We start from the raw sequence: 18,168 nt of genomic DNA, 5'->3' as shown, positions 1-18,168 counted from the left end.
TTTTTTGACTTATTCATTCCCTTAGAAACTGAGAGCAAGTGTTGGCAATCATTCTTGTCAAGCATTGGGTTCATTTTAATGGGCAATGAGACTCATTGCTTAAGAAAGGACAAGAACCATTGCTCTCTGTGGGAAGGAGGAAGGGTGACAGTCAGGTAGGTAGGTAGGTAGGTAGGTAGGAAGGAAGGAAGGAAGGAAGGAAGGAAGGAAGGAAGGAAGGAAGGAAGGAAGGAAGGGAGGGAGGGAGGGAGGGAAGAGAGAAAGCAGGAGTAGATCCTGATAAGAACAATTATTTCTTCTGAATAGTATTGGGTTTTTTAATGTTTTAAATTATGAGATTCCTTCTTGCCTTTAAATATGATGATGCAGTTTTTTCTTATAATTTTTTGTAGCATGCTGCTGGACCTACTAGTATTTCCATGCTCAGTGAAACAAGTCTTTGGCCAATAAAGTAGACATAACTCATTGTAAATCCTGATAGCAAAGAAAACTTCCTACCAAAGGAGAATGGTACTTGGATGGGTGAACCAACACAAGTCTTACCCACTTGGGTTCCAACTATAAGCCAAAGGAGGAACAGTGGTAAGTCTTATGGATGATACATCCATTCAACATGATGACATAATGTACAAGAAGCCAGGAAAACTGACCATGGGAAATTTTGCAGAAATACTGTGGAACAGCAATCACTGTAACTGGACAAACTTGCTCTCAACATAACAACAGAACATAAAGGCACCATTGATATCTTTCTCATTTTTAAATACTGTAAAAAATTGCTACATATGGCACATAACACATTTTTACATACATAGATTTAATTTATAAAAGTTTTTCCTGTTTTCTATTTGCAGAACAGCTAAAATAAAATAAATTGTTTAATTTAAGGTGGAATACTTCGTTATATAAAATAAAGTTTTACACGTGAATCTATGTGTTTATTTAGGTTTTATACAGCGATAGGGTCTTGATTAGCTATTACACTGGACAGCCTGGCCTGGAATTCCTCCTGAGCGGAATAGCGGCTGGTTGGGTTAGTCCTGCTGTCAGCCAGGCGGAAGGCAGGGGCTGCCTCTAAACCAGCTGCCAGCTGGGTCTGTATACTCAGGAAAGGGGTATTTTCTCCGATTCTTTCATCTTCTGTTTCACTTTCCGAGTTACTACTCTCAGAGCTTGTGTCGCTGTCCATTTCCAACCTGTTAGAAATATGGCCATCGGGCTTTGTTCTTTTTGCCCGCCGGCTGTTGACAAGTTTCTTTGTGGGTTCTTGCGCTGGCTCATACTCCTGGGTGGTCTCATACTCCTGAGTAGTCTCATACTCCTCATCCTCTACGATCCTTAAGGGACTGGGGGGTAGGCTATTGCTCTCATGGACTGGGTTGTGGTGAAAGGTGTTGAATTGTTGGGGGTGGGAATCATATTTCTTCTCCCGAAGTCGTGGAGGTGTCACTAGAAGCAGAGGCCGCTCTTCTTCTACAAAGGGGCTGACCGCCACAGATGGCATGGACACTGTCAAGCTTGAGATGGGTGGAGACATTTCAGAAGGAGGTGATTTAGGGGAGCTTGGCATGTAGAATTCTACGGGTGACATGCGAGCTGGGGTAGTCATTGCTGATACATATCTGGAAGAGCACAAAAAACTCCAATAAATACAGGGAATAAATACAGATAGAACTTTGGGGGGGAAATTGGAAAATGGGGATTTTGTTGTTAGTTACTTAACCTGAGAAACAATTCTGTTTATTTTTCAATATTCAAATATCAAGATTAGTAGTTTGGTGCCCTTGGGGTACCTCATTGGATGGGACTGAGTCTATTCTCCCCATTTACATGGAATGAACACTTAAAAATTCTATACTGAAATCCCCTTCCATTTACTTTTCTGGGTACACAACACATCACCCCAATGAAATATAATATCCAAGAGGAAAAGGAGTGGTTTGGCTTTGCTTCTGTACCTGTTTAGCATAGACATTTGTATGTAATCCAGTGCTTAATAAATAGTTTTTAAATTCTACTATAGTAAAAATAACTGAGTCTAAGCATTCAGCAAAATCTTTCAAATTTTGTATTGAAACAATTTTAAATTAGGAAAGAGAGCATGATGAGAAGTATTCTCAAAAGGGCATGGTCTTACTATGCCATTCTGAGAGGAAAGCCTTAAAAGTGACTAGGCTAGTTTTTTTGATAGTGGGGTTTGCTGACATTTGGATCTATGGACTTTATGCACTCTTATTTCAGCTAGGAAGTTCTCCATTATGGCAAAGGTTTGCATCAAATAAGATAACATGTAAAGTGCATTGGAGTACTATATAAATGGTAGTTTTTAGGCCTTATTGCTAGATGCCTTCTCCAACAAGGAAAGTTTGTATGCCACTCTGATAAGATCATAGATTTAAAGTTGGAAAAGACTTTAGAAGATACGAGGTTCAAACTGCTCCTTTTACAGATGAGGATACCAAGTGCATAGAGGTGAACCATGGTCACCCAGAAAGGAAGTGTCTGAGGTGAGAGTTCTGGTTCAACTGATATTAAACATTATAGCTACAGATATTTTTGCACTCAAAGCAAAATGATGCAATCGTGTGCTTCTGTCCTACTTCACAGTCTTGAGATTTTTTTGAGAGATTCTTGGAATAGTAGATGCAAATTTTCTGTTTTTATTTTTCTGTCAGGTTTTTGTGTCCAAAGAAAACTCCTTTCCTCCCTCACCCTTGTTGTAGCTCTATCCAAGGCAGGGAGAGGACTTCTGGGTATTCCTATTGCAATGATTTTAGGTTAAAACTATCTATCATTTATTGAAAAATGTTGAAAAGGGAGTTTTCCTTTCATTCCTACATCAAAGTGGATGATTGCCACTTATACCAGAAGACTTGAACTCTATGGAAAGCATAAATATACAATCTGAGATGAGTGTGGAAAGTCTCAGCTGTTTAACTGAGCTTTCATGTTAAGGGTTATGTGGCAACTTATAATTCTCCAAAGACTGGGTTGTATTGTGTTTGCTCTAGTAGAAAGGAAAAGGAATCCTAGTCCTTCCTATATGAAATGTGTTGATTCAGATAGAGAATGATATTAGTTTGAATGGGAGTACTGAAGCTTGAAATATTTAAGTTGTTAAAAGCTGAGGTGCTAGATTTCTACTTTTTAGGATAGAAACATGGAAATCAGTTTTCTGATAACTTCTCCAAACTCTGCCAGTCTTTAAAATAACTAGGTTTCTAGCAAAATTCTAGTTTGAAACACGTCCCCATAAAAGACACAAGAAGTCCTTTAGGTAACTGGTTATAAAGGAAAGACTCTTCATTTGGACATGAAGCATGACATTATGTGAAAATAGGGGATGAGGGGGCTGCTAGGTGGCATAGTGGATAAGGCACCAGCCTTGGAGTCAGGAGTACCTGGGTTCAAATCCGGTCTCAGACACTTAATAATTATCTAGCTGTGTGGCCTTGGGCAAGCCACTTAACCCCATTTGCCTTGCAAAAACCTAAAAAAAGGGGGATGACAAAAGAAAAAGAAGGCACATGTGTTGAATGTAGATCAAGGATCCTCAGCTCTGCTAAGTCCATGTAAAGGAAGGGCAGTGAGAAGGGTGAATATACAACCATTGAACTCCTTGTTAGGAGAGAGGGGATCATTTTAAGGAATGGTTCTGTGAAAGCTCTTTTTTAAACGCCACCTTAAAAATGAGATCACAGAGAGAATGGAATACTTTGAGGACAGTCAGAATGACAAAAGACCAGAGCTCCAAGATCAGTTTGGTTGACTTCATATAAAAATGATCTAGTCAACCATGATATGCACATGAGAAACCTGTAGCCCAGAAGAAGATGGAAGTCCATCCTGGGACAAGACCAGAGAACAATCTAAGAAAAATAAATATTTGGGGTGGCTAGGTGATGTAGTGGATAAAGCACCAGCCCTGGAGTCAGGAGTACCTGGGTTCAAATCCGGTCTCAGACACTTAATAATTACCTAGCTGTGTGGCCCTTAGGCAAGCCACTTAACCCCTTTTGCCTTACAAAAGAAAAACTAAAAAAAGAAATAAACAAACAAATAAATAAACAAATTAAATAAATATTTGGTGGGTTCAATCTGGTCTTCAGACCCAAAATTAGCAAGCATACACAGATGTGGCAGCTGGCAAAAGTGGTAGATAGAGTGCTAAATGTGAAGGTAAGGAGATTTGGGTTCAAAGTTTGCCTCAGATAATTAATAACTGTGTAACTCTGGGAAAGTCATTTAATCACTTTCTGTTTCAGTCTTCTCATCTATAAAAATTAGAATAATATGGATCTCTTTTATACAGGCTTTTTAGGAGGATAAAATAAGAAATTAGTATTTTGCTAAATCTCACTTTGTTATTTGAATTGTTAATTGAATCATTATTGTACCAAATGCTGAATCTTTTGCATAGATAGGAAGTAGGCAGTACTACTGCCTAATAAGGATAAGGATGAACACCATTGAACTGTCAAAATTCCAACTTCTTTAATTCTTAGAATTAATAACTTCATAGGTTACTGGGGAAGAGAATTGGGTTTGATGGGCAAAATCTGAGCACATTGGGTTTGATGGGCAAAATATGACAGATTGTTAAGGGACATGAGAAAAGCATTCCCATTTCCTCAGGGAGGAAAGTTTCAAGACTTGGTCAAGTAAAGTAATAAACAAAGGAAGAATTGAACAAAGGATGATATCACAGCTTCAGGAAGTTTTTTCTTCCTTCCATTCTTTGTCTCCTTTGGTGGTTCATACTCAACTTCTTTTTTTAAAAATTTATTCAAGGTAGTGGGATTAAGTGACTTGCCCAAGGTCACACAGTAGGCAATTATTAAGTGTGAGGCTGGGTTTGAACTAAGGTCTTCCTGACTCTAGGGCTAGTGCTCTGTCCACTGCACCACCTAGCTGCCCCATACTCAACTTCTTAAACCCAAAGCTCCTGAAACCCAAGTATTTCCCAGGGAGCATCCATAGTGAGAGTGGTCATTGTGATAAAGAGTCACATGTACAACAGTACCTGTAGTTTGAATAACTAAATGAATGTCATAGACATTCTTGGGATTCCTTCACCATAAGGATGTGAGGCAAATCATGGGCAACTGTGGTCTCATGATGATCTGAAAATCTTTACAATGAAGGTGGGGGAAGCAAGAATATGTCTTTTCTGCACTCTGACCACTGCCCCATGCACAAAATCAGAAATAAGATTTCAAATGGCTGGGGAATTAATGGGAATGAGTAAGTTCCCAGCTGACTTGGGAATTGTGAGAATGAAAGAGACAGGGAAATTTGAGGACAGAGGAGGCAGTAATGAAGATGAAGAGAATGTACTCTTGATCAGTTCTCAAGGCTAGTTAATTTTAGGTAAGAGAGGATGGGCTTGGGGCCCTCTGAACCAAGTCTCCCAAGGTCAGGTGTCTGTGCCATAAGGAAGAGCCAAGGGACTTCAAAAGATGAGTAATGACTTAAATTTCAAGAAGTCACAAGTGCATTGGAATCATGTCAGAGGGCCATGAATGTTCTTATTCATTCCTAGAGAGATTGGGAGCAGCTGGTTGAACCTAGGTTCCTTGAAATGCTCCCAAAATTCTTGAATTCAATATAGATACATAGATGTATTCTGAGGTCTAGGTGAAGCCGGAAACATGCAATGATATGGTATTTGTTTAAATATTTTTTTGGGAAATGTTTTTCTTTTTGTTGACAGACACTGTTTATGAGCAAAGCTGCATGTTGTTACTAGGCAGAAAGAAAAAGGAATTATCTGTATGACCGCTGGCCTGCTACATTGTCAAAGGAACACTTCTTTCAGTATAAATTGGGTTAGATGGGTTCCAACATTCCTTCATACTCAGGATCTCTGATTCTCTGACCTGATTCTAATCCTACCAATTCTTTATCATGTGAACTTGGGTAAGTTACTTTTCATTGGACATTGCTTTTCCCATCTGTGAAATGAGAGAGTTGGCCTAGATAATCTCCAATGTTCCTCCTCCCCCTATATTCATTGGTCCTGTGTTAGGTTTCCAAAGGGAAGCAGAGGAAATAGCCTTATCTAATAGGAGACCAGCATGCACCTCCTGGCTCTCATTACTGCTACCCAGGAAGTGCCCTTCAATGAGACAGTGGGTTCTTACTGTGATTCTCTTACGGGGGTTCTCCTTTGCAGGTAGCTTTGCCCTTCTGTTTTACCTTTCACTGTGAGGAGAGTCTCGGTAGGAATCAGGGGTCTCTCTGGCATGCCTGAGGAAGCTGTTACAATCTCGGGGACCTCCCATGCCATTAAGACGTCCTCTAGGCCCCCCAGCTGGGCTGGTGTGCCTACTGTTTTCTATGGATGAAATCACAAGCACAGAGTGGCTTTCAGAGACAAGGCTTTCGGTATGCCCATTACTCCAGCTAGGGAAAAGAAAAGAATAAACAGTGAGAGAGAGGAAAAAAGACTTTCAAATGATAGACAAGGGAAAAAAATAATCACCAGGTGAAATTATATGCTATTTCTTTCAACACTTCAATACTCTTGATTCTCTTACTCATACTCTGTCCTTGAGTTGAATTCAGAAAAAAAGTGAGGTTTACCCTTCCTGATCAACACTAGAGGGTGGCACAAGAGGGTGAGGATCCAGATTTAAAAAAAATTCTTATACTAATAGAGTAGTAACTCACATTTATAAAATACTTTAGTCACCTCAAATCTCCATTTTACAGATGAGGAAATCAAAGTTTTTAGTGACTAAATAATCAGATAGAGTAGGGCATTGGACTTGGGTTCAGGAAGATTTGAATTTGTTTTTTGTTTGTTTTATTTTTTTCCTTCTTGATCTCTCTGATGCTTAGTATAGTGCTTAGGACATAATGAGTAATTAAGAAATGTATAGTGACTATGGACTGGCACTGATAGTAACTTTATGACCTTGGGCAAGTGACTTAACTTCTCTGCCTTAATTTCCTCATTTAGAAAAATCTTAGAAATTTGTACACCATGACAATCTGTCTCTGTTGAAATTAATCTGAATCTGTTCTTTGTTCTTTAATTTAGGGCAATGGAGTTAAGTGACTTGCCCAAGGTCACACAGGCAATTATTAAGTGTCTGAGGCCATATTTGAACTCAGGTCCTCCTGACTGCAGGGCCCGTGCTGTATCCACTGTGCCACCTAGCTGCCCCTAATCTGTATCTGTTATAGGATTTGAATTCAGGTGCAGCACTCTCTCCAATATATTCTGCTACCTCTTCACATCCTCCTTTCATAGAATCATTTTCATTATATTTATATCATCATTTTCATGGAGTGAAAGTCTACATAGCACAGTGATTGGAATGCTACATTTGGAATCAGGAAGGTGTGAGTTCAAATTTTTCTCAAGTATTTTTGGTGTGACCTTGGGAAGGTCAATGATCTCATTCAGCCTCATTTTCCTTGTCTCCCAAAGAAAATAATAGCAACTACTAAATAATTGTTTTGAGGATCAAATGAGATAATATTTTTAAAGAGTTTCTCAGTTTCATAAATACTAGTGATTATTATTCTTTTATTGAAGTCTTAGTAGAAGTTCTTAGACTTTTTACTTCCCCAACAAAATTATTTTGCTAAAATAATCAGCTAGAGGCATCAACAAGGGAATCCAGTTCTCAACAGCCAATTTACAAAAGCAACCTCAAACTTATAGAAAACTCTTCCCAAATCTCTTGATGAGACAAAACAATATTGCTTGCCTTCACTTCTTCCAAAGCCCAGGGATATCTTCAGGGGGAATATTCCTTCCATGCCTGAGAAGACACTTCTTTATGATATACTTTGGTCATGAATTTCATGATCTGGTCTATAACCTTGGAAAGTGATGACTTCACTGCCCTTTCTTAGAATAGATCTTGAATGACAATAATTCTGATTTGGAATTTACACTATTGGATTTGAAGTCAGGAAGTTCTGGGTTCAAATCATACTGCAAAATCTTACAACTTGTGGAATCCTGGACAAGACACTTATTTGGCTGGGCCTCCATTTATTTAAAGTGAAATGTAAAAGGAAAGGGTTGGGAGAAGCTAGGTGGCTCAGTGGATAGAGCACGGGCCCTGGAGTCAGGAGTACCTGAGTTCAAATGTGACCTCAGACACTTAATAATTACCTAGTGGTGTGGCCTTGGGCAAGTCACTTAACCCCATTGCCTTGCAAAAAACTAAAAAAAAGAAAGGGTTGGATTTGATGACTTCTTTAGTTCCTTGTAGCACTGAATTAATGAGTTTTGAGCCTATGAACCATTATCTTAACAGCTAAAAATAATCTATGAGATCTTGAGTTCTTCTGACTCAACCTTTAAGAATACAATGCAGTTGAAAAATTAGAATAACTTTTTAAAAAGAAAACCAAAACACATAACTTAGGATAAATAGTTTCTGGCCATGGGCCAGTAATCAAGACATCAATTCCATCTAGTGACTTCATTAGTGCTATTCTTTGAGCCAGGAATTCAAATTCAACCTTTGAAATGTTTTGATTATATGACTCTGGACAAGTCACATAAATTTGCTAAGTCTTAGTTGCCTCATCATTAACAGGGACAAAATTATAGCACCTACTTTACAGATTTCATGATATAACATAGGTAAAGCATTTTGAAAATCATAAAGTACTATAGAAATGCAGTGATAATAGAAATAACAACCACAAAAACAGGAAGAAGAAGTACTCAGGTCTTGGATCTTTATGAAAGTTGAATTGTAAATTAGAACATTTCTCCTTCAGCCCAGTATCTGACCTGATCTTGGTCAAAAATCTTGGGTCTGTATCCTAACCTTTTTCCTCTCTGAAATAAGTAAGTGTGACTACATTTTATTTTTCTAAGGTCTCTTTCTATCTCTAAAGCCTATAGTTTTTTTTTATATAAGTTTCAAGTCCTCAGTGTAAAGGGTGAATATTTTCCTTACAAATGGAAAAGGTTTTTGGTCAGACTCATGTGGGAGCATGTTTTTTTTTCAGTCTGTTGCTTTTTTTCCCATGAAGATAACAACACAAAAAGGCCAAGGCAAGATAATTTTAGTCAATCCTTATACCTGTGGCTGGGTGTCTGGGTGGCAGCCATGGAGTGATGAGCTGGTGAGGTGCAATGACTAGCGGAGAATGATGTCTCTGTCTCTCGTTCAATGACGTGCTCACTAGAGATGATATTCTTGGATACATACTGCTAAAGAGACAAATAGGAAACCAGTGGAAATTTTGGGTATAGCCTTGTATTAGTGAATTAAAAAAGAAATTTTGAGTATACTCATTTCAGGAAATAACTTAGAAAAATTGTTAAATTTTAGATAAGGACTCTGACACTAACTAGTTGTAAGAAGTCATTCCTTGCTTCCCTTTGCCACTTCTATTCCCTCCTATCAACACCACTTGGTAATGTTTTCTTCTTAGGTTTATACTTTTTTTTCTTTTTTAAAAATTCATTTAAATTTTTCATACTCAATCCAGATCCTTAGCAGTATACTCCTTTCCTTTCTCAGTGAGTTCAGTGCCTGACCCATTGCATTTCACTCCATCTCAACTCTTGCCATAATACTAAGGATTTCAACATAATTACTGAAATGTTATCATGGCATATTTTCAAAAAGCTTATGATCCCTATCTCTATTCTTCACTTTTCTTGTAACTTTTATTTCAACCACCCCTTTGTTCTTTCCTTTTCTTTCTCTAATTCTTGGTGAATGCACTCAAATCTACACAATCCTCTATTCTCAAAGATTTTACCAACTCCAATCCCTCCTTGCCAATTCCTAACCTTTGATAATTTTCAATATCTACTTCCTTTGCTACAGAATTGCTCCTGAAATCCATGTGCTGGCAATAATTCCCAAACCCTGCTGAGTGGGTCTTCTATAAATTTATGTTTTAGAACCTCAACTGGGCCCTCACTGCAGCAAGGTAATTGTTTTAAAGTTGCCCAAATTCTACTCACACAATAGCTATTCTAAATCTTTTTAACTTTCTGCAAATGACTTATGGTACAGTATTCCTTTTATCATCCCAATCTTACAAATGTTAGAACTGAGGATTAGAAAATCACATACAGTGTTACATTCTACTACCAGCTTGAGGTTTTGTCTAGACTCCCCACTTAAATTCTTGACTTTTCCCCCATCTTACTGCTTCACCACTTAACAATTTTGTTTTTTATTCTACCATGAAATTCAGTTCTTAAGGTCATTATTAGGTAAGCTAAGCAGCTGGATGGCACAGTGGATAAAGTTATTATTATTATTATTATTATTATTATTATTATTATTATTAATACCTCACATTTATGTAGTTCTTTAAGATTTCCAATGAACTTACAAATATTGTCTCATTTAATCCTGGGAGATAGGTATTAGTATTACCCCCTGTTTTTTTTTTTACAGATAAGGGAACTTAGATAGACAGAGAGTTGCCTGGGTTCATATAGTCAGTAAATATCTGAGCCAGGATTTGAACTCAATTCATCCTGTTTCCAAATCCAGTGTTCTAACCACTGTGCAACTTAAGTTACTAGACTCTAGGTGTTGGCTTAGAGTCAGGAAGACTTGAGTTTTTCCTTTTGGTGATTTTGCATTGTTACATTTGAGAAACAGAGTATAAGGTGGTTTAAGTTTTATAAGGTAATTCCCATGTAATTCTTATTTGATCCTGATCCTCACTACAACCCTATGAATTAGAGGCCATTATTTTACTAATTTTACAGATGAAGAAACTAAAGTTCAGAGAAGTTCACTGACTTCCTTAGGGTCACCAACTAATAAGTGTCTGAGACAGGAACAGACCTGGGTCTTCCTTACACTAAGACCAGTGCTTTTTACCACTGTGCCAATCAGTTCATAAGGATTTGTCAGCATTGGATCTCAAAGGAGGGGAATTTTTTCCACCACTGCCTGAAGTCTATGACCTATTGGATTTATAGACTGAAAAGGATATTTGTCAGAGATACATAGAGAATAAGTAAGGTGCCCAAAACCATATTGTCATTAAATGACAGAGTTGGGATCTGAACCCAATTCTCCTTGGTTCCAAACATAGAAAGCTATCCTCATGGCCAAGTGCTATTATTATGCTTATGGTTCTTTTCCTTTGCCATTATTTTTCAGATGAAATAAGATGGTCATGTATTCTATCAAAAGTAAAAAAAACCTTGAAATTTTTATCCAACCAGTTAATGAATCAAATTAAAGAGGAAACATGTTTGTGTTATCATAATCCAAAAGCACTTAAAAATGTTCCTGATATTTCCTCCTGGAGAAATTCCATGTTTCTGGAAGCTCTCATAATAAATAGTAGTCACTGAGAGTAAAGACTGTATAGAATGAAATCAAGGCAAAGCCCAGTTAGGCAGCATTCCTCATGACTCCTCAGAGTTCAGGCAACCTACATTTACCAGCTGTACATTTTCTGGTGGCGGGTTGGGGTGGTGAGGCCCATTGGCCATGTTCACCATATTGTTGCGTTCTGAACGAAGGCTCTGCCGCAGCCGGTCATGAAGCTTTTTTCGCTGCTTCCTGCACATGAAAGACAGAATTACTTTTTAGTCAAAGAAGGCAAAAAGAACACTTCTTAGTACAGTCAAATAATTCTTTTATCTCTGGTAAAATATCAGGGACTTTTGTCTATCAACCAGTAAGTAGTAAGAGGTAAATTATGGAGGCAGCTCCAGAAACTAGAGCTAAGGGACTTTGAAGGTAGAAGCCTGAAGAACTGGAAATCTTACCAAACTTTTGTATACTACAAAACAGCCTTGAAAAACTAACATATCCTTAATCACTAGTCCCTGATTAATGATATTATGTTCACTGGTACCAATGAGAGAAAAAATATATGGTAAAAATGGAAGCAATATAGGCTTTGAAGTAAAGGTTATGTGTTTGAATGCTAGGTCTGACACTTGGGACCTCTGTACTAGGCCAAGTTACTTTCCTTCATTATCCCTCAGTTTATGTAATTGTATAATTGAAGGGTTTCTCTAAATGATCTCTAAGAATGCTGCCAGTTGTAATTCCTATGAGGTTATGCCAAGATGGGAAGATGGGCCCATTTTCTATTGCTTTTAGAGTTATAAAACTACTATTTATTAAAGACAAGGAAAAACTGACAAAGGATTTTTAAAGACAAATCAGTCTGATGGGAAAAAGACAAATACAGATGGTTTCATTTATTTTATTGCTGCAGGTCACATAATCTCAGAGAATTTCAGATCAGAAAGAGGTTCAAATGCCATCTGCTCCAATATGTACACCATCAAAGGATCCCCTGTACAACTCACTGCAGGACTAAAATTGATGTCAATATTGATTTGTCAAACTTGAAAGAACTTCAAGTTTGAAACTTGAACTCAGGTAAGTCATTTTTTTCTCTCTGAGACTCAGTTTCCTCATCTATAAGATCTTGGGGACTTAGACTAGAATCAGATTCTTTGAATCTCTTACATTTCTTCATCTCTGATTCCCTGATCCCTCCAAATCTAACCACCAAAGAGGTAGAGATTACCTCTAATCTACTGATGATTTTAATACCATGTTTTACTGGTGTCCCTTTCTTAACTTGTGAGTTTTTTGAAGATAGGGTTTTTTCTACAAGGTATCTATTCTCTGTCCTTCTCCACTACTCCCATCCCAGCATAATGTTCTGTACAAAAGATATACTTTTTAATTATTGTTGATTTTTTCTACAACTGTATCACAACTTGCCCAGTAACCCTGGATGGTCTGACTGATTTAAATCTCAGTTTCTTGCTCTATAAATGAGCAAGCTTGGACTATGTCTATCTTGAACCTAATCTGCTATGATTCTGAAGATTTCAGGATGGATGTTGGAAGAAATTATATATTACCATATCATATATTTAATTCTAGTATTATACAATTGCATTAGGAATGTGGGCCTGGGAACAGAGGAGAGGTTATGTCCTGCCCATGGTATTATGATACAAAAAGTGATCATTTTTCATCCTCCCAGTCATCTGTATTTGACTCAATAATATTTTTCTCTCCAACTGCTGGCCTGACATCACTGAGGAAATCATTGCTGAGATAGAACAATGGGCTGCCAAAAGAAGAATGTTGTTATGGAGCAGAAGGTTCCATTAATCTGATTGTATCTGAGCCTTGGAGTGAATTGGAGTATGGGGGCCCAGAAGGAAATCCTTGTTTGCTAATAAGCATGTAAGTTTGGAAGAGGACACAGAACTCAATGAAAATGATGCACAGGCCAAGCTAGACCAATGGTGCTTTCCAAGTCCTTCCACCCTCTCTTTTCCCTCAGGAAATTTGCTTTGCTCTCATCAGTTACACTGTAAACAGCTGTGCTGGGGATCTAATGAGCCGAATTGGAAAACTTCAACACATTCTCAAAAACTGTATTGTAAAGCAAGGTAATCATTTCTTTTTTCAATCTCCAAATGATATGGGGATTTTGTCCTTAAATAACTACTAGACACTTAATGAGTTCCATCTCCAGAACATAGTTGAGTCCCAACTTCTTTGTAAGACATCAACATTTAGTCCTAGGTTGTGGAGGCCATAGAGAACACATTGATTCTATTCTTCTCCAAATAATAAAACTAACATTCATAATAGGGAAGTGATTTGTCCATGGTCTGAAAGGGATCAGAGCAGGATTTGAACCAATTTCATCTGATCTAAATCAAATGCTAATAATTCAATTATGCCATGCTGTCTTGTTGGCAGAATAAAGTATTTGAATTGGAGACAGGAAGATCTGACTTTGAATTTTTTCTCTCAGCCTTCCTCATGAAGTGTAACCTGCCTCATTTCCTCACCTTTCTCATCCTCTAAGATCCTGTCCAGGTCTCTCCATGGTCACTGTTAGAATCTAGCTGTGTGACCTGAGCTGGCAAGGTTTCCTTGCTTTTCAATTACTTGGGAAACTCTCTAAGATTCTAAGTCACAAAGGAACTGATAATATACACCATCACAGGCATTTTCACTTGGGGATTTCTCATATCAATGAAATGCTAGGCCAAGACCAAAAACAAACAGCCAAAAGGAAACAGAAAAGGATGGAATCTAGGGAGCCTTTTAAGCCATTTGTTTTCAGTTATATCCCTCCCCCCCATCTCATTATTGTGGTCAGCACAACTGTACTGAATGAGAATGGCTGATGCAGTCTTAGTACTGAATCACCATTAGTGTTGACAAACTCAATCTTGTCCTCACATCAGATTTTCTATGTTTATGTGTGTGCATGTTTGAAAGACTTTATGGCTACCAGTTGAGGAGGACTGAGTGAATAACAATCAACTGGCTATGTCCATGTCTATCACAAAATCCTTTAAGGAGTTGTCATCATTTCTTGGTGCAGGCACACCTTTCGCCCTTGCTGATCAAGCTGAACATGATTTCTTATGAATCTGAATGGTTCAAATCAGAAAAGCAAACAGAAATAAAGACAACATCACCAATTCCTATTGCTGCTAGGAGGATGGTGGGGCCTGATTCTCTTCCCAAGGATCTCACTGCCTTCTTACCCATCTGTGCTAATGATAGAGAAAAACAAGGAATAGGAATTTTTACTTGGTTTTGCAGTAGGCCACCACACACATGATGCCAACCACCAGGAGGGCAATGCAGATGCCAGTGATGGTCAACACTCTTTTCTGGTAGAGTTCCTCAGCTTCTGGAAAGGGGCACAAGAAAAGCATGTTACCAGGGTATACTTGGTATTCTTCAAAAGCAAACAAATTGAACATCTGGCATGCTACATGATTCGGTCTCTACTCACGGAGAAAGAATGGGGAAAAAAAAACAAAGCATGGCAACCAGTTACAGAGAATAACTTCAACATATTGGTGCCATTCAAAACCAAAATACTCAATAACAGAATTCTATTTGGAGCAAGCTACAAATATACTTAGGGTTTATTTTAAACAAGCCAAATATAGACATTATAAATATGATATATATAATATATATATATAATAAATGTTAGATTAAGAAAAACACAATTATAGATTTTTGGTTTTGTTTGCTACTCTTGCAAAGACAGCTGGAATAAACATTAGAGCAATGAGTGATCAGGGACTGAGTAGATCCCCTTTGATGTTTCTTATTCCCAGTGACCTTCCTTACATTCCAGCGGGCTTTACAAAAAAGCATTTTAATCAATGAAAAGGTGAATAGAAAACAAAGAACAAACTCAAAAACATTTGCAAACATAAGCTTGGCTTGTAGTTATCAAAGTCAAGGAGGCAAGACCCTGTGTCCTCAAGGGTAAGATCAAATGTAAGAAAAACAAAAGATGCCTCACTTTGAGCCCTGAGTCATTGTATCAGAGAAAATGCCAAGAATGGGTAATGACTTACAACCCCCAAAAAAGGGGAACTGGGACAAAGTGCCAGCTAGTTTTTAAAGGGACTAGTCTTTGGCCTTTACTCATCCCTGCCATAGAGATAATTAATCATTAGAAAGAAATCGTTAACATGAGTCACACTTGGAAAAAGAACTCCTGAATGTTGAAATATCAAATTGTGACTCTCACAGTTCAGATGTGGAGACTTTCCATGACCTTAAGGGAACCTGATCTCTAATTCAGGAATGTTCCCTAATCGAAATGGAATGGGGTAACAACTGTTAATGAGTTGTATCCCATTTCTTGGAAGGAATGAGCTTTTGGTCAGACTTGGGTCCAGCCATTTGCATGATGGAGTTTATTTAGCAGTGGCCTAGATCTTAAAGGAACTGAGTATCCAACCGGATTGATTATAGTGATTAGGATATATTCACAAGAACATTTGAAAATAGAACTCCACTGGTGTGTGTAATTACTGAGTTGAGGCTGGCGACTTGTCTCCCTAATTAAACAAGTCCACAACAAACCAGGGCATGTTGCAAAAACAAAATTCATCAAACAGCCCTTGACAAAATCCTCTTTACCGTCCCTATTTTTTTTCTCTTTGTTGGAAGAGAGAAACATTTTTCTGAGAGTAAGTGAATTTTAATTTCTCTGATAAAATGTACTTTATCATTATTCAGGGCATCCTTACAAGCTTTGCTCATGGTCATCAAATTCCAGTTAACAGACTAGGAACATTGTCAAACCCAATTAATATAAAGACTGATTGTGAATAAGAGAAAGAGAAAAAAAGTCCATAGGTAAGAAGGATGAGTGGATGTCATGGATTAAACAAGGACAAGAACACAACAAACCAAAAACAGTCTTGGAACTAGAAGGTGAAAGGAAAATCAAACATAGAGGCAGACTAAGAAAAGGACAGAGAGATACAGGGGAGTAAAGGTAAGGGAATTAGAGGTTTAAAGGTTAATGTTAGTAAGTCAACCTTAGGCTCTTGCACAGCATGCTTCATATTAGGGGGGAAAATAATGTAGAGATGTTTGAAAAGAAGGTAGAAATTGGAAGGGATTTCCCATACAGCATAACTCCTTCACTAGCCTAATGGGATCTGTGAATGGTGATGGAGAAACCAAGTGACCAGGAAGAAAATATGCAGTGGGCCAAATTAGTTCTTTACTAATGTTGTCAAAAACATACCAGCAGGGAATGGTCATGGCCCATCTTCCTCTGGATGCTGCCATGCCTATTGGCAGGCAGACACAATGGGAGCTCAAAGGATTTGGGGGCCTGATTGGGGCCTTCTTCCATATTTTGGTCCAGACATGAGTGCTTTTGGTCTTGAGTGAGATAATACATCAGGAAGAGAAGATGGGAAACAATCTAGTTCAAACTATCCTTGATACAAGTCAAACCCTCTTGCCCACTACTTTCCTTTTCATTTTTTTATAATTTTTTAAATAGGATGCAGATTGCCTTCTTCACTGGGATCTCTAGATGGCTTTAAAAGCACAGAGATCTCTATAAATGTTGTTGTGAACTATTTATCAGAAATGACGAAACAGCAAATTTTCATTTGTGCTCTTTTCACTTGTTTTATACCAAAAAATTTTTTTCTTTGAATTGAGTGGGTGGATCTCTCTCTGGTGACATTTATACCTCATTCCCATTCTATTCTTTATACAAGTGACCCAATAGAAGCTGATGTGAGAGAGGTATATGTAAAGTAATTATCCAGAAATAAGGAAGTGATAGTCCCATTGTACTCTTCCCTCATCACCACAGCTTTAACTAAACACTAAAAAGTTAGTGATTGTCTAAAGGAGGGATTTCTAAACTACAGTCTCAGGGGGTATTTGACTTGTGAACAAAGAATGGTTTATACATTTTAAAATAAAGTATTATTTTAGTTAAAGATGTAAAAAACACCATTCTTAGCTTAAAAAACAGGCCTGGGGGCAGGATTTGCCTGTGGGCTGTAGTTTGATGATCCCTATTCTAGAAAAGGATGAAACTAAGATGGTTTAGGACCTTGAATTATTCATAAGAATTGGTTGAAGGAGGACATGATTAGCTAAGGGAAGCCTCAATGGGGACAAAGATTCTAAAAATATTTCAAAGTCAGCCCATTTGATGAAGGAGAGATTAGATTTGTTTTGTTAGCTGCTCTCCCTTCAACCCCCCCATGTGATTGGAAGCTATAAAGAAGCAAATTTAATTTAGGGGTACATGGGAGAGTAAGGAACAAAAAACATCAAATAAAAACCCAACTTCATAAATGGTAGAGCTGTTCCCAAGAAACACAGGTGGTCATTTCCCCTTCTTTTGAGGGAGGGTCTATAAGAAGAGGGTGCATGAGCACTTAGCTGGTATATCATATGGTAGATTATTTTCATTCATGGTTGGACTAGATGGTTGCCTCTTCCAACTCAAAATCCATTATTCTCTGTGGATAAAGTCTATCCAGTCACATTCAGATTAGCCAATGGGAAGCAGCTGTTAGAGAAGGGAGGCATGAGCTTTCTGCTTCTATGAACTTCAATGGACATGCAATGTATCTTGTCCTGAAGTTGAGTATTTGTGCTGGTTTCAATTTATATGACCAGCTGAATCACACCATACTAATTGTGTTTGTTCAGATAGATTTGGCAGAAATTCAAAAACACTAACGGGAGGAGCCTTGGAGAAAACTCTGGCAATATCTTTTAAAATAATTTGCTCCTCCCTACAGATGCTGTTACAGGGTCAGCAGGGCAGAAGCGAATCAGATGGAGATTTGAAAAAAAATGCTACTGATCTGATAGGCTAGGAACTGATGGGGACATTCAAGCATCCCTG

At 37.9% G+C, this 18,168-nt stretch overlaps 1 protein-coding gene across 7 annotated transcripts in view; it reads right to left on the bottom strand.

Moving 5' to 3' along the window:
• Positions 1-337: 337 nt before the first annotated feature.
• NRG1 (neuregulin 1) overlaps positions 338-18,168 on the bottom strand; it is an 887,736-nt gene continuing 869,905 nt past the window's right edge. For 3 of the 7 annotated variants that reach the window (XM_074228297.1, XM_074228298.1, XM_074228300.1), the window contains 5 exons: positions 14,556-14,658; positions 11,399-11,525; positions 9,060-9,190; positions 6,199-6,405; positions 342-1,622 (listed from right to left, as the gene is read on the bottom strand). In XM_074228297.1, the coding sequence (XP_074084398.1) occupies positions 950-1,622; positions 6,199-6,405; positions 9,060-9,190; positions 11,399-11,525; positions 14,556-14,658 (1,241 nt within the window). In that variant the 3' untranslated portion in view covers positions 342-949. Of the gene's footprint in view, positions 1,623-6,198; positions 6,406-9,059; positions 9,191-11,398; positions 11,526-14,555; positions 14,659-18,168 lie in introns of all 7 variants that reach the window. The other 4 variants (XM_074228295.1, XM_074228296.1, XM_074228299.1 and 1 more) reach the window with 2 other exon arrangements.

Source organism: Macrotis lagotis, chromosome 3 (assembly GCF_037893015.1).
Source record: "Macrotis lagotis isolate mMagLag1 chromosome 3, bilby.v1.9.chrom.fasta, whole genome shotgun sequence".
In the NCBI taxonomy this organism is placed as follows: Eukaryota; Metazoa; Chordata; class Mammalia; order Peramelemorphia; family Peramelidae; genus Macrotis; species Macrotis lagotis.
Note: the sequence above shows the minus strand (reverse complement) of the source record. Positions and strands in the feature narration are given on the sequence as shown.